The 23,636-nt window shown below is 43.0% G+C and overlaps 1 protein-coding gene across 6 annotated transcripts in view; it reads left to right on the top strand.

Moving 5' to 3' along the window:
• The window catches only part of Gbf1 (golgi brefeldin A resistant guanine nucleotide exchange factor 1), a 295,142-nt gene that overhangs the window by 266,417 nt on the left and 5,089 nt on the right, over window positions 1-23,636 (top strand). For 4 of the 6 annotated variants that reach the window (XM_071610962.1, XM_071610961.1, XM_071610963.1 and 1 more), the window contains 27 exons: window positions 1,093-1,211; window positions 1,838-1,946; window positions 2,456-2,516; window positions 3,582-3,636; window positions 4,343-4,417; window positions 7,125-7,272; window positions 7,607-7,830; window positions 8,662-8,827; window positions 9,300-9,511; window positions 9,810-9,908; window positions 10,461-10,655; window positions 11,210-11,399; window positions 12,011-12,151; window positions 12,472-12,560; window positions 14,266-14,468; window positions 14,990-15,113; window positions 15,383-15,508; window positions 15,757-15,839; window positions 16,725-16,961; window positions 17,211-17,304; window positions 17,940-18,116; window positions 18,431-18,495; window positions 18,580-18,703; window positions 18,914-18,985; window positions 19,134-19,228; window positions 19,453-19,606; window positions 23,215-23,440. In XM_071610962.1, coding sequence (XP_071467063.1) covers window positions 1,093-1,211; window positions 1,838-1,946; window positions 2,456-2,516; window positions 3,582-3,636; window positions 4,343-4,417; window positions 7,125-7,272; window positions 7,607-7,830; window positions 8,662-8,827; window positions 9,300-9,511; window positions 9,810-9,908; window positions 10,461-10,655; window positions 11,210-11,399; window positions 12,011-12,151; window positions 12,472-12,560; window positions 14,266-14,468; window positions 14,990-15,113; window positions 15,383-15,508; window positions 15,757-15,839; window positions 16,725-16,961; window positions 17,211-17,304; window positions 17,940-18,116; window positions 18,431-18,495; window positions 18,580-18,703; window positions 18,914-18,985; window positions 19,134-19,228; window positions 19,453-19,606; window positions 23,215-23,440 — 3,663 coding nt within the window. The remainder of the gene's footprint in view (window positions 1-1,092; window positions 1,212-1,837; window positions 1,947-2,455; window positions 2,517-3,581; window positions 3,637-4,342; window positions 4,418-7,124; window positions 7,273-7,606; window positions 7,831-8,661; window positions 8,828-9,299; window positions 9,512-9,809; window positions 9,909-10,460; window positions 10,656-11,209; window positions 11,400-12,010; window positions 12,152-12,471; window positions 12,561-14,265; window positions 14,469-14,989; window positions 15,114-15,382; window positions 15,509-15,756; window positions 15,840-16,724; window positions 16,962-17,210; window positions 17,305-17,939; window positions 18,117-18,430; window positions 18,496-18,579; window positions 18,704-18,913; window positions 18,986-19,133; window positions 19,229-19,452; window positions 19,607-23,214; window positions 23,441-23,636) is intronic. The other 2 variants (XM_071610965.1, XM_071610964.1) reach the window with 1 other exon arrangement.

The following is a 23,636-nucleotide window of genomic DNA, read 5'->3' as shown; positions in this document are numbered from 1 at the left end:
CATTGGGCCATGTTGTTTTAAATAAGAATGAAACAAAAGAGCTGGGCACAGTGGTATATGTCTATAATCCCATATACTTGGGAGACTGAGGCAGGAGGATCACAAGTTCCAGGCCAGCCTGGGCAACTTAACAAGACCCTGTCTCCAAATATAAAATAAAAAGTGGATATAGAGCTGGGCATGGTTGTGCACACCTGTAATCCCTGTGGCTCCAGAGCATGAGGCAGGAGGATCTCAAGTTCAAAGCCAGCCTCAGCAAAAGCGAGGCACTAAGCAATTCAGACCCTGTCTCTAAATGAAATACGAAATAGGGCTGGGGATCTGGTTCAGTGGTCGAGTGCCCCTGAGTTCAATCCCCAATACCCCCCAAAAAGTGGATATAGATATAGCCCCAATGGTAGAGTGCCCCGAGGTTTAATCCCCAGTACTACAAAAAAAGAAAGAAAGAAACCAGAAAGACCTCTGATCTGCTGCACCCAGATAGGACTATTTGGTGGCAGTGACCATTCATTTCCTCCCTCTTCTCCTCCACCTCAGTTGTGCCTGAAATACAACTCCAAAAGCCACCAGAGAGAGAAGCAAAGAGAAGGGCTATAATTTTGTCATTCTAAGCTCTGTCCCTAGTTGGTGCTTTCTCTAGGCCCAAAACTCATTATTTCCAGGTCCTACCTTTATAAATTGAGTAGCTTAATGCCGGTAATTCCCAATATGTAGTCCCCTTGCCAGCAGTATTAACTTTACCTGGGATATCGTTTGAAATGTAGATTCTTAGGCCCCACTCTAGACCTGCAAAATCAAAAACTCTGGAAGTGGCCAGTAATTTGTATGTTTACTAAAGTACTACGAGGTAATTCTCCCATACCTAAGTTTAGGAAGTACTATTTTACCTAGAGGGATTGTGCTGAGGAACTTGCTAAAGCCAATTTGAGGCAAAAATCCTCAAGTACTCAAGGAACCATAGGTTTAGGAACTGGAGAGGAGAAAATCAGAGTCTCTTAAAGCAATCCATAGACAGGTTATCTCCTTTTCTCTCTCTTCTCCATAACGTTTATTCTTCCCTTTCCTTTTTTTTTTTAAACTCCCCTGGAGCAGATCCCACACATGAGGGCACAGCAGAGGGCATGGAAAACATGGCAGATGCCGTCACCCACGCCCGTTTTGTGGGCACAGATCCTGCCAGCGATGAGGTTGTCCTGATGAAAATCCTTCAGGTAAGCTGGAGGGGAAAAGCAATTAGGATAATGGCTAGGGACTGGTGCCACCAGCTCTACTTACCTAAGGCAGCAGGCAGCATGGAGCAATGTTTTGACTCTACTGGAGCCTAGGGACCAACTTTATTTCCAAACAAGCAGCTTGTGTACCCAAAGTAAAAGTTCTTTCTAAGGAAAATAATTAAAAGCTTTAAATGCATTGATATCAAATACCGAAAGCCCTTAATACACTTGTACCTCTGGCAGACTGTATTTGTGTCCATCTGTTGGGCTTGTGGGCTAGGGCTGGAACTACTTCTGAATTATGTCAGGGTTTTACAGAGGGAAGACACAGTTCCCAAGCCAAGCTTTGGAGAGACTCTCCTATCAGGCTGAAGTGAGCTTGCCAGTCTTGCTAACCGTTTTTTAAACTCGCTCCTGGGCTGGGAATGTAGCTCAGTGGTAGAGCATTTGCCTAGCATGTGTGAGACCCCAGGTGTTACAAAATAATAACAACTTTTAAAATAATAAAAATTCGCCCTTTAGTATTTCACTAGGAGATTGGACAGTCACTAGGCAGCTTTTCTTCCCACAGGTAAACCTCTTTTTACCCAGCCTTCTTTGCCATCTTCTCTTTGTTCTGACAGGTTCTGAGGACTCTCTTACTAACCCCAGTGGGTGCTCACCTAACCAATGAATCTGTGTGTGAGATTATGCAGTCTTGCTTCCGGATCTGCTTTGAAATGAGGCTCAGTGGTAGGTACTTGAATACTGGCTCCTTCACAATTTCTGGGGCCAGTTATTGGGTGTACACATAAGATACTGTCTCTGAACCCCAAAGAGATGGAAAACTCAGGACTTTTTCATCATCTACCCTGTGGAACCATAGAGATCTAGAAATGTCTAGTAGACAGCTGTGAAAGCTAAAATAGAGACCTCAACCCATTATGCCAAGATAGGAGTATAGGGATGGATCCCAGACTGACTCAGCCCCAGCACCAAGTCTCCCTCCTTGGGGATTCTGGGATTGACACCAGCCTGCCAACACCAGAGAATATGGCTATAGTGCCCCCCTTTTCCCTGACTCAGTAGTGCCACCTAGTGGGCCAGTGAGGTTATGGCTACCAGGGTGAGCTGGAGCTGGTTTTAATAAGTTTGGCATAATCCTTGGTAAACAAGGTTTGGAGGGGAGTCTGCTCTGAGAAGCCTCCTGATAATAGCACAGCAAGTAATGACACCTGTGTTATTTGTTTTTGCCTGTGCAGAGTTATTGAGAAAATCCGCAGAGCACACTCTCGTAGACATGGTGCAGCTGCTCTTCACAAGGTAAACCTGCTGCTGTTTGCTTCAGCCCTGCTGCCCAGGCCTCTTGAGTCTGCCTGCTTCCATACAGCCACTTCAGGGACTTGTCCAACCCCACAGCCACATCACAGGCCACTGGGATTATGAATCGGCGTAGTTCTTTGGGTCCAGGGTTAGTGAGCAAGGGAGAAGGAATAGGGAGCTGATTTAGCCTCAGGAGGAGGAGGAGGCAGAGTGTTATTTATTCTAGGCTGACAGACCTAGTTCTGCTTTCTAAACTTGGGTCTGTTTCTCTGTTGGTAGCAGCTGGGAAAGAGAACCCAGAAAATAAGTCAAACTTAAGAGAGTATGGAGAAGGTTACTGATTGCTGTGGGAGAAAGCTAAGGCTAGGGTGACCACCAATTATGAGAGCTGATCTGCTATCCCTCATCTTGGTTTGCCCAGGACTGTCTTGATTTTAACAAAGTTCAACATCCTGGCAAATCCCTCAGTCCCAGGCAAACCAATATAGTTGATTTCCCAAGTTAAGGCCTCAGACTAGGGCATTTTCCTAATAGACCTAACTGCCTATTTCATGTATCTCCTTTCAGTAGACTCTCTTTGAGAAGAGCTGAATTGATGGCTTTAAAACCTCCCTCTGGAATTTCTTTTCATTCTCAGATTTATAGATAATAATCCTTATTATCTAGACTAGACTGCCCCCCGACCATGATACAAGGAGTTTCTTACTCCTTAGGCTCAAATTTACTGGTTTCTAAACTTGAACCGGCTTTTTACTTCTTGCTGTATGCCTAGTCTCCTGGGATTTTGATAGTTTGCCCTCTCCCCATCTCTTTGCTTTCAGCAATACTTTCCAAAGATGAAAAGAGGCTCCCCACTCTGAGGGCACTTAGTCACCTTGCTCTAGTGACTACCTTCTTTGTCCAAGTCATATATCCCCCAATTCCTTTGGCTCTTTGATAAAATTCTCAAGAGTGAAATTAGCCTGCTTCTCTAACTAGATTTTACTAAAAGACAGGGATGCTCTGATACAGAGCACCTTTGGCTGTGGTTGGCAATAACAGTCCATGGGATTCTCTATCTTGTAGGTTACCTCAGTTTAAAGAAGAACCCAAGAGTTATGTGGGGACCAACATGAAGAAGGTAGGATCTGCAAGCTGATATGCTATCCCTCATCCAAACCTTAATCTCCTAACTTCAGTGCTGTAGCCCTTGCTTAGCAAAGACATGCTTTTGCCTAGACAGTTCTGCTTGGAATCTGCTGTCCTTTATTGAGAAATCTATTCTCTCCCAGATGCTACTCCTTCCCAAACTTTTTCTTTCTGGCCTTTGTTGATCCACCACATAAACTGGTGAGCCAGTCCTTTATGGAAATAGAGTAAGTCCATCAGATTGGCTAAAAAATGTATGTTGACAAAGGTAAAAGTCCAGCCATCCCCTCAGGGTTCATCCTTGACAGCAGGTAGGTATCCCAGAGAAGCTGTGCCCCAAATCCTACCCTAATACTGGATTAGACAGGCCACATGCCTGCTATATAGTCTCTGTTGAAGAGATAAATCAAGCCAAACTCCAAATCAAAGGATTCTCAAACTGCTAGAAGAATGATGGTCAGAAGGATGGCTTCTTTCTATCTTGAACTAAAGCCATGGACTTCACAGGCCTCTGATGAGGATTCTGCTTGTAGCCCTAAAAGGCTCTACCCATGGAGATAACCGTTGGCTGTTCAGTGCATGCACCTGACCTTCCCCTGTCCCCTGCCATCCATTCCCATTCCTGCCCTGTGCCCTGTTGGCCTGTGTCTGAGTTTATTTCACTCTGTTTAAATCGTGCGTTTGCCTGTCTTTCACAGATTTCTCCATGTCTCCTCAACAAACTGGAGCTAAGTAGTGGGGAGCAGACCAAAGCCCTGAACCAGTTAGAGAGGGTACTACTCTTTAAGAACCTCAAGGTCTCTCTCCCTCTCCCTCTCCCTCTCCTTTCCCATTTATTTATTTATTTATTTATTTATTTATTTAAATGTTTATTTTTATATGTAACACCTGGGTCCCATTTCTATTGTGTAGAGCACAACTTACCCTTCCCTGGTAACACAGCTTGGCTTTGGAAGAGTTGCATGTGTTTGTAGCTTTGCAGTGTTGGGAATTCTCCTGGGGCCTCTTGATTGCCTGGAGGCAGAAGGAACCCTTGAATTTCATATAATGAATCTATAGAGGCTGGGTCCTACTATCATCTTGCAGGAAGGCTGAAGATACACCACTTATAGGGGAACTACAGGGACCTCCAAGAAAGACCTTTCCTCTTCTACCCTCTCCCTGTCTCACAACTGGCATAAAGAGATTAAACAACAGTCCCCAAGTCAATTGGGATACCTGAACTGGGTTTGGAGGGAAAAGGTAGTCCATCTAGTGGGGCACTTTTTATTTCTTGGTTTCCATTAAAGGGATTATGCTGAGATTTATATCTGTAGATTAATAAAAAACAAATCTGGTGCCAGGATAGCCCAGAACATTAGGAATACCTTGGGATCTGTAAAGATGCCCTTTGTCTCTTCAAAGTCAAGATGTATGGGAGCTTATGGCTAAAAATTATCCAAGTCCCCATATCATTGCCCTAGGAAGAAGAGGGAGAAAGATGGGTAGGAGCTATCTACCACAAAAATATGCATGCCAAAGGTGTGGATGGTGACATCTCAGTTATTGAAGATAAAAATAACTCTTTGTGTGTGTCTGTCTGTTTGTCTCCCTACCTAGGTAGTATATATATAGGCCTGCGTCCTTTTTGAATGCATTGTCTCAAGTTTCCTTTGTGTGCTTGCATAGTCTCAAGTTGTAGGTCTCTTTGGTGGCTATCCAGCATGCTGCCATGATTATTAACCTAGGAACTGCTCTTTTTTCATAAAGATTTTGCTGGCCTTTTTAATACAGTTTTGTACAGATAAAGTAGGGTAGAGTTCCATGAACGCCTACTGCCTACCCTGCACAATGACAGATAACACCGCTATACTTTTAAAAAGTTGAGGCATTTGTGAGAACAGACAATTACTCTAGCTAGCAGGCCAAGAACACTCACTAAAATGACCAGGTTGGAACTACCTTTGCAGATGATAGCGGGAAACAAAGAATGATCCTAATATGGAGGGAATATCAGTGATGACAGTCATTCTTGGTGGAAATAGGACAGAAATGTGGGAACCTCCTGGAGAGAAGAGCTATTTCATAAAAGTGAATATAGTTGTTAGAACTTTTTAAGCTCAGCGACAAATACCAGTAAAGCCAGGAGGTCCTTGTTTTTCCTCATTGATCTCTTGAGCTTCTTTTTCTTCAACTTGTTTGGCTCACTGTTCTCCCAGAACATTTTTATCATAACTTGATCTGGCTGAGCTCCAGTGATTCCTGGAAAGAGCATCCTTCTGTTTCCTGTTTAGTTATAGAGCTCAGAACACTTGAAGCTCATTTTTAGGCATATGACTGCAGGTATTTTGGAGATACAGTGACCATGAGTGTAAATCTAATGTGAGGCTGCTGCTATTATTAAGAGCTGGGGGAAAGGCTCAGCTTTTGCGCCTGTCTCCTTTATTGAAAGGAGTTTTGGGTAGGGAAAGAAGAATTATGTGATTCCTAAGCAAGAGATCAAAGATTACCCAAGCTCTAGGAGTTTTGGGGAGCTTGAAGAAGGGAGCCTATCCCCGATATCAGAAGGGATTAAAGAATTTTCTTAAAATTGCGTATAGAAAGACCAACAGTTAAAAGGTCAGGAGATCCCATTGCTACCAAAATTGGGAGCAGCAGAGAGCAAGGTAGCAGCATAATATGACCCTATATCCTTAACTCCACAAATAATCTGGAATGCCACTCCTTTCCTAACTCTAAGGAAATTAGTCTTTGACCAATTTTTTTTTTAGTATAAATTTTTAATATAATTTTTTATACCTTTATTTTATTTATTTATTTGTATGTGGTGCTGAGAATGGAAACCAGGGCCTTGCACATGCTAGGCGAGCACTCTACCGCTGAGCCACAATCCCATCCCGTCTTTGACCAATTTGATGTGGAAATTCCAGAGAGTAAAAGATATGTTTATGGTCTAGGTCCAATCCATAGAGCAATAAGAAAGCTGCAAGTCTGGACAGGAAAGAGTAGCCTCTCATAGAAGATAAGAACTAGGAATAGGTGGCTGTTTTGTAGAGTAGTTGAGGAAGAAAGCCCAGGAGTCCATAAGCCTATAGATCTGAGGCGAATGGCCAAAGAACACCTGCCCTTACCCTTCCTGCAAGAGAGTCATGCATTGTCTATAGTCATGCATTGTCAGATAGCCTGCTTAATGTAACACCCAGGACCTAGGGAAGCAAGTGATAATAAGTGTGACAACTGGCCCTGTCAATTTCCTGCCCCAAAGTAGAATGTCACTTTCCACACATAGGCTGCTATGCCACCCTGAAATGGCAAATGTAAAAGCCATGTTAGAGGAACAGGAACATAAGCTGATGATCTAGATTCTTAACTCCAGCACAAATGTGGGGTTATGGGCTGTTTTCTAGAGGCCAGAAGGACTAAATGAAGAGAGATGTCTAGGGATAGAGTCTTAGTTCGAATAGTCTTAATTTAAGTCCTAATGAAGTGTGATATTTCCAGCTGAAAATGAGAGCAGGAGGCATGAGTGATTCATCCAAATGGAAGAAACAGAAGAGATCCCCCCGGCCTCCACGTCATATGACCAAAGTCACACCAGGTACAGAGCTGCCTGCCCCTACTGGAACCACCTTATCCTCAAACCTCACTGGTGAGTGTTCTGGACTACTTCCAGGTAGAAGAAAATCTTTTTTTTTTCTCTCAGGGATTTTGAAATGAAAGACAAACCAACTGAGGAGCTTGGATCTTTTTGCTGATAGCAAAAAGGGAAACTCTGGGTTTAATCAGACTGTGACCATTGAGCAACCTTCCAATGTCTTATAGTTGCTTTCCTTTCAGAGGAACTCTGCTGTAGAGACAAGTACATTGTCTTGTCTTGTACTTAGAGATAAATATGAGATAAATATGCAGAGCCCCAGTACCATGGAGGGTATGTATTGCTATGCAGTCACTCTCTTTCAAGCTTCACTTACTTTTCTTGGCAGGTGGCATGCCCTTCATTGAGGTGCCCACACCCATCTCCTCTGCAAGTTCAGAAACTGCCTCAGCAGTGGTCAGTCCCTCTACAGACAGTGGCCTGGAATTCTCCTCCCAGACTACCTCCAAAGAGGACCTCACTGACCTGGAGCAACCCGGCTCTCCAGGGTATAGCACAGCTGGAGAGCCTGGGAGCAATGAGCTAGGGGTTCCTGAACAGCCTGACTCCCAGGTATTGCTTTGATTTTTATTTTTATTTTTTTTTATTTATTTATTTTAGTTTTAGGTGAACACAATATCTTTTATTTATGTGGTGCTAAGGATCGAACCCAGTGCCTCATGTATACTAGGCAAGCACTCTACCACTGAGCCACAACCCCATCCCTGCTTTGATTTTTAAAGGCCCCTCTCCAATCTTCCACTGTGGGAATTGGCTTGATCCTTTTGATTCTGTATGCAGACCTTGACTCAAAAGAAGGTTGGGGTAGCGGTTTTCCATTTCCCAAAAGTAGTCATGCTGCCCAGAAGACCTACATCACGACTCACTATGAAAGAAAGCTGATAGGTTTTATCAAGTTATACATACAGGTAGTACCTGGCCAAAGGGAGGGAGCTGGCCATCTGCCGTAACTTTTTTTTTTTCTTTTTAGTTGTAGATGGACACAATACATTTATTGATTGATTGATTTGTGGTATTGAAGATCGAACCCAGTGCCTCACACATGCTGGGCAAGTGCTCTACCACTGAGCCATGTGGCCCTCCAACCCCTGGCCATGACTTTTTCTAGAAGGTAGTTATCCAAATTCTAAGCCTAGAAGAGCCTTTACACTCCTAGCTTGTCATAGTAGGTCAGTGGTGTCTCAGAGACATTTTCCAAGTCTTTCATCGTAGTCCTTCTGCCTTGAGCCATCTTGTATTGATTCATAAACCACTGAGCTGGCCCTGGCCCTCCTGTCCACCAGAGATTAACTTTAAGAACAGGTTCTTCAGGAGAGTAAGTTTCAGGTTGCTCTTGCCTCATTCATCCCTCTTCCTGAATTTGCTTGCTACTGGTCATATCAGGAAGGGACCCAGGTGGAAAAGGCCCAATCAGCATCAGTGGAATCCATTCCTGAAGTGTTAGAGGAGTGCACATCCCCTACTGACCATTCTGACTCTGCCTCCGTCCATGACATGGATTACGTCAATCCCCGAGGTGTGCGCTTTACACAGTCTTCTCAGAAAGAAGGTGGGTACTCTCTGGCAGGTTCTGTTCATCTACCTCTCCCATCCTACCTGCTAAGCTGCCTGAACCTAGACCAGTTTGGATCAAGAAACTGCTGGCCCTAGTTCTAGGCCATTTTCTATGCAGGAAATGGATTCAAGCCATAGAACTGTTGGCATGGATGGAGCCCTTCCCTAAGTTACACAGAGAGGAAGATTGGTGGATGATAGGAAGTGAGAGAGAAAGCCTTCCAGAAAGGAAGAATTGATCTTTCATTCTGATTACCTCCATTAAATGATACTAGTCTTATTCCTGGGCTTGGGGGTCGGGAAGCAGGTATCCTTATCCTTGAAGAGAATCACTTACCTGATATTGCCTTGTATAATGCAGGGCAAGCTAGGTTGAAGCTGCAGGCTAGTTGTTTCTTAATAGGTTGTATAACGCAGGGCAAGCTAGGTTGAAGCTGTGGGCTAGTTGTTTCTACTTACCTTCCCAGGCACAGCTTTGGTTCCCTATGGTCTTCCCTGCATCCGAGAGCTCTTTCGCTTCCTTATCTCCCTCACCAATCCGCACGACCGCCATAACTCAGAGGTTATGATCCACATGGGACTTCACTTGCTGACAGTGGCCCTTGAGTCAGCCCCTGTAGCCCAGTGCCAGACCCTCTTGAGCCTCATCAAGGATGAGATGTGCCGCCATTTATTCCAGGTAAGACCAGATTTCTGGGCCCCTGGATGTTTTTCAGAATGTCGCAAAAGCACAAGGAGGTTTGGCTGACCATGTAGAGAGTAGGTCCCAAGAAAGCACCTCTCTCCCATTTGGCCAGTAGTCATAGTTAAAGGGTTCTAATAATTCTCCAAAGATTCTGAGCAATACAGGAAAGGCTAGATATATTTAGAGCACAGCACCTCAATGGCAACTTTACCCAGTTTGCTTTCCTGACTCTCTTCTGGTTGAACCATGATCAATTTCAGAAACCTCATGACTTACCCTCCTCTATCTCCAGCTACTCAACATAGAACGGCTGAACCTGTATGCAGCTTCTCTACGAGTATGCTTCCTATTATTTGAGAGCATGAGGGAGCACCTCAAGTTCCAATTGGAGGTAAGTTTCTTAATCTTGGAAGAAAAATGAAGCAGGGAGATGTATGACATCTTCAGTGGGGGCCAGCTGTGTCAGGCTGCAGTATGTGATATAGATGTAGGAGGATGATTTTAGCCTCCATGGTTTGGTTCATTCACTGGCCTCTGTTATGGAAAACTTCAAAGGAACCAGCGACAGCTGGCTGACATAAAATGGGAAAACCCAAATATGTGGACTGGCAGGTAAGGTAATCAGTCTCACCATGAATGGGACTTCCTCTTGCATGTCAAGCCAGCACTGCCCCTAAATTGCAAAAGAGAATTCTAAATAGAGCCAGGTCGGACTCACACAGAGAATACAAAAAGGGCAATAGACAACTTCTTTGGGATTAGGCATGTGGAAGAAAACCAGGCCTTATACCCCAACATGGAAACCAGAGGGAGATGTATTTGGGAATAGGATACCTTAGGTGTCTCTTAATTCGTACCTCCTGACTGGGCTTCTGCTTGATGTTTCTGTCCAATTTTCTGTTCTTATCTTGAATCCTTTCTCCACTCAAATGGTTGTTGCCAGATGTACATCAAAAAGCTCATGGAGATCATCACTGTGGAAAACCCCAAGATGCCTTATGAGATGAAGGAGATGGCACTGGAGGCTACTGTGCAGCTCTGGCGCATCCCCAGTTTTGTCACTGAGCTCTATATCAACTATGATTGTGACTACTATTGTTCCAACCTCTTTGAGGACCTCACTAAGCTGCTGTCCAAGGTGCTGAACACTATTACTGGTCTCTAGACTGGTCTCTATTACTGAATGTTTCATCAAGGAAATTCTGGTGGTAGTGAATATACTACCTATAGGAATGGGAACACTTCAGAGATGGGAAACTGGAAGAATAAAGGCATTTTCTTTCTTTTTTTTTAATATTTTTTTAGGGCTGGGATTGTGGCTCAGCAGTAGAGCATCATCTAGCAGGTGCAAGGCCCTGAATTCCATCCTCAGCACCACATAAAAATAATTAAATAAAGTAAAGGTATTGTGTCCAACTACTTCTAAAAAAATAAATGTTTTTTAAAAAGTATTTTTTTAATTGTAGATGGACATAACTTTATTTATTTATTTTTATGTGGTGCTGAGGGTCAAACACAGTGCCTCACACATGCTAGGCAAGCACTCTACCACTGAGCCATAACCCCAGCCCAAATAAAGTCATCTTCTAAGTAGCAGTGGAGAAATCATAAGTTTCGGGACTTGGGGGGAAATAATAAAGTGTGAAGTATTTTTCTAACCTCAAGTATAATGAATCTATATTTACTTTCCAGAATGCCTTCCCTGTATCTGGTCAGCTCTATACAACACATCTGCTGTCTCTTGATGCTCTATTGACAGTGATTGACAGCACTGAGGCCCACTGCCAGGCCAAAGTCCTCAACAATCTCACCCAGCAGGAGAAGAAAGAAACAGCCAGACCCAGCCAAGAGGCAATAGATGGCACCAGAGAAGCTAACAATAGTGAGAGACATTTCTCTCTATCTCTCTGGCTCTCTTTGTGTTTGTTATGGTATTAGGGATTCTGTGCTTATCCCTTCTCTATTGACTGAGTCCTTGCTCCTGTTATTATATCAATTCTGGAGTACACCCATTTCTGTGTTTCCAGGGTTTGCTGATTTGAGTCACAGGCCAAGTAGACAAGTTAGCAAGACTCATGAACTTCTTCCTTTCTCCTCCTCCCCACTTTGGTGTTTTTATAGGATTATTATTTCCTTTTGGCATGAGAAGAGGACAGAGATTAAAACATAGGATTTCTCTCCTTAAAAGCTCCAGGCCTTGCTCTTTCCCATCCTCAGTACCTGCCTGCACTCTAACCTTCTCCATCTCCTCCTTGACTGAGGAGGTTGAACATCAGGGGAAATGACCGGGTACTGTCTTTGTTAAATTAAAGAATCTAATTCTTGGCCAACATGGATCAATGACTGCTTACTTTGGCTTGAATTTGTCCTGTCAGTGCTGGCACCCTGTATAGGAGCATACAGATCATCTTAGCTTGGAACTCCACCTCTCCTGCAGCCCTGCTTGGCTTCCCACCCTTAAGTCTTCATATATATATTTTTTTCTCTTACAAGCTGAGAGAGCAACCATTGATGGGAAAGCCATATGCATGGCTCCAGATGTCCCAGGCCTACATCCGCTGAGTGGAGGGCAGCTGTTGGCAGAACATGGGAAGCAGGGATGCAGTGATTTGGAAGAAACTGGTGACTCTGGGGGTGAGTATTGAGTGTCCATGACCCTAATCCCCTCCCACTGGAAGTTGTGGTGGGGAACAAAGAGAGAGGGGCAGAATGGCCTAGGGCAGTGTTAGAGTGAGCCTTGGAAACTTGCTGTATTTTGCTGTGACTTGCTGTGGCTTCAAACTCAAGAGAAAGAAAATATTTGGAGCCCCAGAAGGTAGGATTTCTACGGGTATTTCTGGTGAAAACGAAAAAAATTTCTGAGGTTCCTTTCTTTTCCTTCCAAAAGACCTTCCAAAACTTCCAAAAGTTATTATTCTCTTATCAGTTTTTTTCCTTTCTTCTCTCATTCTTAGCTGACAAAAAGTTTATGCAGAAGCCACCTCGATTTTCCTGTCTCCTGCCAGATCCACGGGAACTAATTGAAATTAAAAACAAAAAGAAGGTACATATGTTCATACATATATTCCCCAGTGTTCAGCCTTACCCATCTCTATCTGGATATCCTTTATAGGGTTTTAGTCCCAGAGGTTGAGGATGAGGGAGATACCAGCTGCTCATTGTACAGCTTCCTAAGGTGGTCTTTAGGTATTTTGGGACTTAAGCAATCTCCTAGTCTCCTTTGAATTCCTTCCCTTACTCCTAAGCCATGTAGTTGAGCAGTGCTATTGTTTGCCTGGGCAAATGCTACTCCAGCCAAATGTTACTGGTAGTGATGACAGGAGTCCTGGGAGCTGGTGTCATGTGGGTCACCAAAGGTTATTGGTCATTTCTAGCTCTGATGTAAGGATTGGCAATAAAAGGAATTGATATTTATTCTGGTGCTTTAGTAAAGTTCAAATAACTGTTTTTGCTTTTGGTTTTCTTAACACAAAGTAAACCTTTTATTTAACTCTTTTTCTTATTGCCAGCCTAAATGACTTCTGCTTGTGTGTGCCCTTGATTATAGGGCTGTGACTAGGAACATAGGGAGCAGAGTCATCATCACAGTTAGTCCACCTTGACCTTCAAACCCAGGGCTTTAAGAAATAAGCAACCAAAGAAAGAAGGGGAATCTAAGCCAAGCAATAAATAAGATGCTGTCTGTCAATAGATGCCACGGATGGGTATAAAACTAAAGAGAAGCCAGATGTATTGGCACACACCTATAATCCCAGTGACTCAGGAGGCTGAGATGAGTTCAACTTAGAGAGATCTCTGCAACTTAGTGAGACCTTGCCCCAAAATAAAAAATTTAAAAAGGGGGCTCTGAGGACATTGCTTAGTGCCACCTCTACCTCTATCAAGTGCCTGAGTTCAGTCCCCAGTACTACAATAAACAAAACACAAAAAACACTGAAGAATTCTCTATAGTCTCTTTTTGCTGCTTTCCCCCTGATTCCCAAAATGGAGGAGGCTGTCCTGTGCATCTTGAGCACTTAGAAAAGGAGTGACAAGGAGCTCCTCATCCACTTTTTTTTTGGGGGGGGTGGGTACCAGGAATTTAACACAGGGGTGTTACCACTAAGCCACATTTTCAGCCCTTTTTATTTTTGAGACAGGGTCTCACTAAATTGCTTTGGGCCTCACTAAATTTGAGACTGGCCTCAAACTGTGATCCTCCTTCCTCGTCACTGTATTACAGGCGTTAACCATGAAGCCTGGTTCTTAGACACTTTTTTAAAAAATATATATATTTTAGCTGTAGATGGACACAATACCTTTATTTTTGTATGGTGCTGATGATCGAACCCAGTGCCTTCCACATGCAAGTCGAGCACTCTACCTCTGAGCCACAACCCCAGCCTTTTTAGCCACTTTTTTTTTTTTTTAATCTTATTTATTTATTTATTTTGGTGGGGTTCTTTTTTTTTTTTTTTGGTCTTTTTTGGAACTGGGAGTCAAACCCAGGGCTTTGCGAATGCAAGACAGACACTTTGCCACTGAGCTACATCCCAGCCCCCTTTTTAGCCCACTTTTAATGAAACAAGAGGATGGGGTAGGAGAAGAAAATAGGGGAGAAAGGTAGGGCCAGTTTGACCCACTCTTAGTTGTAGTCACAAATAACCATGTCCTAGGAGCCCATTAGATGGCCAGCTATGGGTTGTGGTCTGACCTTGTCTGATTTAAGGGCAGAACAGCTCCTGACATTTGTACTATTTCTCCTCCAGCTGCTAATCACTGGCACAGAGCAGTTCAACCAAAAACCAAAGAAAGGGATCCAGTTTCTTCAGGAGAAAGGTCTCCTCACCATCCCAATAGACAACACAGAGGTAGCCCAGTGGCTCCGAGAGAACCCTCGGCTGGACAAGAAAATGATAGGAGAGTTTGTGAGTGACCGCAAAAACATTGACCTATTGGAGAGTTTTGTGAGGTGAGGAAACTATAAGAAATGTGAAGACTGGGGGTGTAGCTCAGTGGTTGAATACTCACCTAGCATACCCTGGGTCCTGGGTTCCATCCCAAGCTCCACAAAAACAGAGAAAGAAAGAAATGAGAAATGTAGTTTGGTGTTCAGTCTTGGGGAACAGGGCATCTCCCTCAAAGGCAGTCTTAGTTCCTGCTGGTGACTAGGTCACATACTCTTCCCATTTTATATTTGTTGGGCCGAAAAGGGACTCTAATGAGATATTTCTGGAAACCCCTTCATTCTGCATGGAGAGCATTACAAAGGGATGGAGCAGGGTTCCAGGGGCACAGATTTCTAGGCAAGTCTGTTGATGTGACAAATGCTAAAGTTAGGGGTTTGTTAGGTATGACTAGGATCTGCCCTTTGCCAGATCCCTTAGCCTCCTCTGTTCCAGGAGGAAATTAGGAGAAATGTGGCTAACAGAGAGCCCAGTGTGTGCAGTTTCCATATGTCCAGGCTCTTCATTCTGCTTCCTTTCCCTATAGCACGTTCAGTTTTCAAGGTCTGCGACTTGATGAAGCTCTCCGCCTCTATCTAGAAGCCTTCCGTTTGCCTGGGGAGGCACCAGTCATTCATAGGTTGCTAGAAGCATTCACAGAACATTGGAGGGTGAGTCTTAGTGACAAGGGTTAAGCCCTGGATCCCAGATCAGTTTGCTGGCTTCTCTGGCCCCCAACTAAAAATATCCCAGCTCCTATCTTCTATGAAGGCTGAGAGTAACATCAGTGAGCTTTCCATGGAAAGACCAGTTTCTATTAAGGAGTTGGCAAGAGGTTGGCCACTTTCTGGGTAGTACCAGAACTGACCAGTGGGTTAGTAGTGAAGGTTTAATGGGCCAGAGAAGGGAATTGACACAAGCGGGGTCTTTGCTTTTTCAGAATTGTAATGGCTCCCCGTTTGCCAATAGCGATGCCTGCTTTGCCCTGGCCTATTCTGTCATCATGCTTAACACAGACCAGCATAACCACAATGTTCGCAAACAGAATGCACCCATGACCCTGGAGGTAAGGTCAGGCATTAGAAGATCTGTCACAGCTTTGGATATAACAGGAAGGATATGGAATTTCCAGTGAGCATGGTGGATAGGGTTCTATCCATGAGAATCAGGGAAGGCTGGCCAATCAAGAAGAGAAACTGGGTGGGGAGGTGGGTTCTTTCACTTAAAATTTCCTAAGTCCTATTTATCACAGACCCAGGAGTTCCTTGGGTGGGGCTTCAGCACTTGCACAAAAGCTTACTGGCCTATCTCTAGGAGTTTCGCAAAAACCTAAAAGGTGTGAATGGAGGCAAGGACTTTGAGCAAGACATCCTGGAGGACATGTACCATGCCATCAAGTGAGTATATATGTAGACTAGGGTAGCATCTCTGTTAAGGAAAACATATTGCTTCCTTTTTTTAGAATGGTATCAGACTGTAGTGACTCACATGTCCTGGGATTTGAGCTGGGCAGTCCAACTCTCTGATAACTCATTTCCTTCTTGAAGAAGACTAAACAACATTGGGACTATAGTACTCTAAGCAAACTGTTCCTCTGCCCCCCACCACCATCCCTTTTTTTCACTACTAGGGATTGAACTCAGGGGTGTTTTACCTCTGAGCTACACCCCCATCCTTTTCAATGTATTATTTATTTATTTCCTTTGGTATTGGGAATTATACTGTGGGCCACTTTACCACTGAGCTACATCCCCAGCACTTTTTTGTTTTTGTTTTTTTATTTTGAGAAAGAATCTCACTTAGTTGCTCAGGCTGGCCTTGAATTTACAATCCTCCTGCCTCAGCATCGCAAATCTTTGTTTTGAATGCAGTGCTAAGGTTCATATTCAGGGCCTCATACAAGTTAAACATGTGCTCTACCACTGAGCTACATCCCCAGCTCAAACTGCCCCTCTTAAGTGGGATATCATAGCCCCATTTCCTGAACCTAAAGCAGTTGGATTTTCCCATTTAGCTCACAAGGTACATTCATTCTCTGATAAGTAGAGAATTCAAGATGGGCACTGGAGGGTGATGCTTGGGTCAGAGATTAGAGTCTCTAGGAAAATTAGTTCTTTACTGTAAATCAGAAAAGTAGAGAGAATCATTTATCCTCTCACAGAAAGAATAAGAGATCTTATACAGAACTGAATGCCCCACTTAAAGACAGACCCTTGTCCTAGTTTAGAACAAGTCAGGTTCACAGAAGTGCCCTTACTACTCCTTCCCTTATCTCCTGACAGGAATGAGGAAATTGTGATGCCAGAGGAGCAGACCGGCTTAGTTAGAGAGAACTATGTGTGGAATGTGCTGCTTCATCGAGGTGCCACCCCAGAGGGCATATTCCTAAGAGTGCCTCCTGGTAGTTACGACCTTGACCTCTTCACTATGACCTGGGGCCCCACTATTGCTGCTCTCTCTTATGTCTTTGACAAAAGCCTGGAAGAGACTATCATCCAGAAAGCCATCTCAGGCTTCAGGTAACCCAGCTTTGGCCTTTGTCTTCACCTCCTCCTACCTCTCCAAACAAACATGGTAGCCTCCATGCCCCTTTGACCCTGCTCTTATTTTCTTTAGAATGAGGTTCCTCCTGGGTTTATGGAGTCAAGCTGAGACTTAGGAAACTGAGTCTTAAACAGACTCAAGTGAAAAGTTTTTTCTGGGACTGATTGGGGAGGGGCTGCCTACTCTTCCAATGACTCTGTTTCTGGGATGGGGTGACATTACAGGAAATGTGCCATGATCTCCGCCCACTATGGCCTCAGTGATGTGTTTGACAATCTCATCATCTCCCTCTGCAAATTCACAGCTCTCAGCAATGAGGTGAGTAGGGGCAGAGACTGTACTTGGATTTTCAAGGAGGACCTTTAAGCCATGGGACTATCCTTTTTGCTTATCTGCACCCATCCCTCAATTACATCAGAATTGAGACCATTTCTGTTTTGCTTATTCTGGAATAAGAATAGTGATGGGCTGGGGATGTGGCTCAAGCGGTAGCGCACTCGCCTGGCATGCGCAGGGTGCTGGGTTCAATCCTCAGCACCACGTACAAAATAAAATAAAAATAATGTGACCACCGAAAAACTAAAAAATAAATATTAAAAAATTCTCTCTCTTTAAAAAAAAAAAAAAGAATAGTGTTACCTCAGACTGGGACTGTGGCTCAGCGGTAGCACACTTGCCTTGCATGTGTGAGGCACTGGGTTCGATTCTCAGCACCATGTATAAATAAATAAAAGATCTATCAACAAACTAAGGGAAAAAATATTTTAAAAAAAAGAAGAGTGTTACCTCATGTAATAGGATGGAAGTGGAGATGCAAAAGTGATTCCAGGTTAGCCATTACCACCTGTATTATAGGGGATGGAAGCAGAAGGACCTTAAGAACCACAGGCCTAAGAGAACCTCCTTTTGAGACATTAGCCAGGCCCTATACCTCTTCTCATCCTCTTTTTCAGTCTATTGAGAATCTGCCCAGTGTATTTGGAAGCAACCCTAAAGCTCATATTGCTGCCAAGACAGTATTCCATTTGGCCCATCGTCATGGTGATATCCTGCGGGAGGGATGGAAGAATATCATGGAGGCCATGCTGCAGCTCTTTCGAGCCCAACTGTTACCCAAGGCTATGGTGGAGGTAATTCTTGGTAGACTAGTCAACAACAACAAAGAGCCTCAGCATTCTATATTGTTCATGTATATCAAACTGGTTGAGGGTAGCATTGGGCCTGATACCTGGCAAAGCTCCTTAGGAACACATCAAATGTAATAACACAGATCTTGGGGGTAGCAATAAAGGAAGACTGGTGGAAGCCATTGCCAGTCACCACTTGGAAGGGTACAATAGTGTAGGGGCAGAGGGCTACAGGAAGAAAGCTAGAGAACTTTACTTGGAGGGCAAGAAATATAAAGACCATATGGAAAGAAATTATTCTTGACCTGCTTTCCCAGGTAGAAGATTTTGTGGATCCCAATGGCAAGATCTCTTTACAGAGGGAGGAGACGCCATCAAACCGGTAAGAGCAGACAGAGATTGAGGACTTACAGAGGGAGGATCAGAACTTTGGGACTTACCAGGACATGTACCCCTTCTCCTATAGAGGAGAGTCAACAGTACTGAGCTTCGTGAGCTGGCTGACATTGAGTGGTCCTGAGCAGTCCAGCATGCGGGGCCCATCCACTGAGAACCAAGAAGCCAAGAGAGTTGCCTTAGACTGTATCAAGGTACCTTCCTGCCTGTCCCTTGTGAGAAAGCCTAGACTCTTCCCTCCTGGACAGATGTGGTCCTGTGAATGGAAGAATAGAAACATTCAGGGTCCCTTATGTTCTCTTTAGAGACCAGTGTGATTCTACCCTGTCTTCCTGTCTCTTGGAGACATTTTCTTTCCTTCAGCCCTTTGTCACAGACCCCGCTCTCTCTTGCATTCCCTCTAGCAATGTGACCCAGAAAAGATGATCACAGAAAGCAAGTTTCTCCAGCTGGAATCACTGCAGGAGCTCATGAAGGTAAGGATGAAAAAAGGAAAGAGATAGAAGAACTGTCCGGGTCTGGGAGGGGTGACAGGTCAGTGGTGTGTGCTTTAGTTTCTGTTGGGAGAGAGCCAGTGGCTGCCTTCTCCTCCATGCCTTCTTTCCTACTGCTGTTCCTCTCCAGGCTCTGGTCTCAGTGACACCAGATGAAGAGACATATGATGAAGAAGATGCTGCATTCTGTCTAGAGATGCTGCTAAGAATTGTGTTAGAGAACAGGTAGGGGAAAGCAGGTGAGGGAAGTCTTTAGGCAGACCCTTGGCTCATGGGATAGAAGCCATCTTGCTTGGGGGCTCTGGGGACAATAAACAGTAGGGGGGAAGTTTGCTCACTACAGCTGTCTGCTTAGGATATGGGACCAATGAGCCATGAAAGGCCTATGAAACTTATTGCCCAATGGCCCCTCCAACTGAGATGATCCTCATTCCTTATGTTCTCTGTAGGGACCGAGTAGGCTGTGTTTGGCAGACTGTTAGAGACCATCTATACCACCTCTGTGTCCAGGCCCAAGATTTCTGCTTCCTTGTGGAGCGGGCAGTGGTTGGGTTGCTGCGCCTGGCCATTCGGCTGTTACGGAGAGAAGAGATCAGTGGGCAGGTAAATAATACATTCGGGAGGGTGAGTAGTTATGCAAGGGACGGAAGCCACAGTGTCAGTTTTGAATACGACCTAAGACAGAGTGTACTAATTAATGGGCTGGTGCAATCTAACAAGTAGAAGTGAGCCTGGAACGGCCTTTGGCGTGAAGCTAATGCCCTGTACCTCTGTAGGCTCCTCTGAGTCTTTGCAGAGTTGGACTGCTGCTGCTTTGTAGCATCCTGAGCCCTATATCTGGTTTTCTGACCTTCCTGAGATCTCTTGGCTAAACTACAAAAAAAAAGCATAGAACTAATTTGTGAGTTTAGTAATACACAAAAATTAATTATATTTCCACAGGAACATAATAAAAGCCGAAATTTAAAATGTAATACCTCTTATATAAGTGCTCTAAATAATGTGAAATATTTAGATATATACCTAATAAAATATGTATAGGATTTGTATCATGTAATTTACAAAATACTAATCAAAGAAGACCTAAATAAATGAAGAGGCCATACCATGTTCATGGATTAGAAGATTCAACATACTGAAGATATAAGTTCTTCCCAAATCAATCTATAAGTTCGATGCAGCTCCTATAAAAATCCCAGCAGGGTTTTTTGTAGATATAGACAAGCTTATCTAAAATTTAGATGGAAAGGCCCTAGAATAGCTATTTAGGCAAAGAATAAAATGAAAGGAATCATTCTTATCTGATATTATGAATTTATTCTATGGCTATAGCTATGATAGTCAAGAATATGTAATATGGTGGAGGAATAGATATACCGATCAATGGAACAGAATAGAAAACCCAGAAATAGACAAATATGTTCAACTGATTTTCTTACCAAGGTGTAACAGTTCAGTGGAGGAAGGATACTGAAGGGAGGGATTGAAATCCATGGGAGGGGAAAAAAACAAATAAACCCAACCTCATACTTTGCAGAAAAGTTAACTAAAATAGATCATATTAAATGCATCATGTAAAACTATAAAAGCTTTTAAAATATAAGAGAAAATCTTTAGGATCTACACTAAAGAGATTTTATATTTGACACTAGAAGCACAATCCATAAGAGGAAAAACTGGTAATTGAACTTCATCAATAGTAAAAACTTGCTGGGGTTGTGGCTCAGTGGCAGAGCACTTGCCTTGCACATGAGAGACACTGGGTTCGATCCTCGGCATCACATCAAAATAAATAAACAAAGAATTTGTGTCCATGTGTAACTAAAAAAAAATACTTAAAAAAATTAAAAACTTTTGCCCTATGAGAGCCTGTGTGAAGAGCCTTAGTGATAGAGCACTCGCCTAGCATGGGCGGGACCTAGGTTCGATCCTCAGCACCACTCTAAGTGGTAGATCACTTTCCTAGTGTGTGAGAGGCACTGGGTTTGATAATCGGCACCACATATAAATAAATGAATAAAATAAAGGTCCATCAACAATTTAAAAAAATTTTTTAAGTAAATAAATAAATAAAATGATTGGGAAAAAAAAGATTGTGTATCTTTAAAAAAAAAAAAAAAGGCTAGTATGTAAAACAAAATCCAAAACATAAGAGTGACAAAACAATCCAATCAGAAAATGGGCTAAAGATAGGACCAGTTATTTCACTGAAGAAGTGCAATTAAAACCATAATAAGATATAACTACATACTTATCAGAACAGATGAAGTAAAAAAAAAAAAGTAACAATACCAAATGCTTGCAAGAATGCAGAGGAACTGGATAATTCATACATTGCTGGTGGAGATGTAAAATAGTGTAGCTAATCTGTTGATAATTTCTTATAAAACCAAATATGGGGCTGGGGTTGTGGCTTAGTGGCAGAGTGCTTGCCTCACACATATGAGGCACTGGATTCAATCCTCAATACCACATAAAAATAAATAAACAAAATAGAGATATTGTGTCCATGTATAACTAAAAAAAATATTAAAAAAAGAACAACAGACCATTCCTGAGATGAATATGGTGCAAAATAATATATGATTAAATTGTCAGATGTTCTAAAAAAAAAGAAAAATGCAGTTACCATACAACCCAGCAATTGCACTCTTGAGCATTTATCCCAGAAAAATGAAGCTTATTTTATCATAAAAACATGTACATGAATGTTCATGAAAGTTTTATTTGTATTACCCAAAAACTGGAATCAGCCTAGGTGATTTTCAATAAATAAACTGTTACACACACACATAGCGAGGCATACTGTTAAGCAGTTTAAGCAACAGACTATTGACTAATGCATGTAATAACTTGGAAGAATCTCCAGAGAATTATACTGAGTGAAAAGCCCAGCTCAAAAGGTTATATACTGCGGCTGGGGTTGTAGCTCAGTAGTAGAGGCCCTGGGTTCGATACTCAGCACCACATAAAACTAAATAAACAAAATAAAGATATTGTGTCCATCTACAACTAAAAATATTTTTTAAAAAGGTTATATACTAAGTATGTAATCTAAGGCTCCATCTCAGAGTTTGATTCATTCATAACATTTTCCTTCTTTTTGGGTTTATCTTAAGAAAACAATTTGGGGCTGGAATTGTGGCTCAGTGGTAGAGCGCTCGCCTAGCATGGGCGGGACCTGGGTTTGCTCCTCAGCACCACATAAAAATAAAGGCATTGTGTTGTGTCCATCTACACCTAAAAAAATTAATATTAAAAAAAAAAGAAAACAATTTGTCTCTATGAACTATAAGTATTCCTTAAATGTGCCAAATTGCCTGGGTTAATTTTTTTATTTGGTAGTAGGTTTAGTCAACACTGAATTATAGCATAGGAAAATGTATATATGGATTTTTAGTTATAAGAATCTTTAATAAAATGATAATGTAAGAAACTTTAAAAAAAAAAAAAAGGTTATATACTAACCAGCTATGTGGCGCACATCTGTAATCCCAGAGATTCAGGAGGCTGAGGCAAGAGGATAGAAATTTCAAAGCCAACCTCAGCAACTTAGTGAGACTCTGTCTTATAATAAAAAATAGAAAGGGTTGGGGATGTAGCTCAGTGGTAAAGTGTCCCTTGTTCAATCCCCAGTACAAAAAAAAAAAAAGTTATATACCATATAATTTCATTTATATAACTTTTGGACTTAGAAAATTTTAGAAGTTGGATACAGATTGCTAGGAGATAAGAATGAGGCAGGAAAAAAGAGGAGACGTATAAAAGTACTGCGTGAGGGATCTCATGGTATAGAAACTGTTCAGTATAGCTTAACTTGTGGTGGATACACAAAACTATACAGGTGGTCTGTGGGTTCCCTGGCGCTGAGATAGGAGGACTGCGAGTTCAAGACCAGCCTCAGCAACTTAGCAAGGGCCTAAGCTATTAGTGAGACCCCGTCTCTAAAAGGGTTGTGGATATGGTTCAGTGGCAATGTGCCCCTGGGTTCAATCCTCAGTGCAGATGGCAAAATCATGTAGAATTTGATGCACACACACATACGTATGAATACAAGAAAACTAGGGAAATACAAATAAGACAAGACCAGTAGCAGTGCCTTAAGTTGGGTCCCAGCTAATCTCATTGGCCTAAACAGGCTGATGGGGAATGAAACTAAACAGGAAGCAATGTGCCCCCTCCCCATTTCCTGCTCCTAACCCTCATCCCAGGTGCTGCTCTCCCTGCGCATCTTGCTACTGATGAAGCCCAGTGTGCTGTCCAGAGTCAGTCACCAGGTTGCATACGGACTCCATGAACTTCTTAAGACCAATGCAGCCAACATCCACTCCAGTGATGACTGGGCCACCCTCTTTACACTGCTCGAATGCATCGGCTCAGGGGTGAAGCCTCCAGCAGCTCTGCAGGCCACAACCAGTACTGATGCACCTGATGCTGGTAAGCCTTTTCCCACAGAAATACTCCCTGATGGATAAACAGCTATGGCCCCAGGAATTTGGATAGGAAAACAAAACACAAGTTATTGCCATTCAGCCAATCAAACATGCCTGGCTTTCTGCCATCTGCTTCAAGAATTTCCAGTGCCCACTTACCAGTACCAACAAATTGAATCATATGGAGGCAAGGAGATAAA

This window comes from Marmota flaviventris, chromosome 4 (genome assembly GCF_047511675.1).
Source record: "Marmota flaviventris isolate mMarFla1 chromosome 4, mMarFla1.hap1, whole genome shotgun sequence".
NCBI lineage: Eukaryota > Metazoa > Chordata > Mammalia > Rodentia > Sciuridae > Marmota > Marmota flaviventris.
This window is presented reverse-complemented; position numbering and strand designations above follow the sequence as displayed.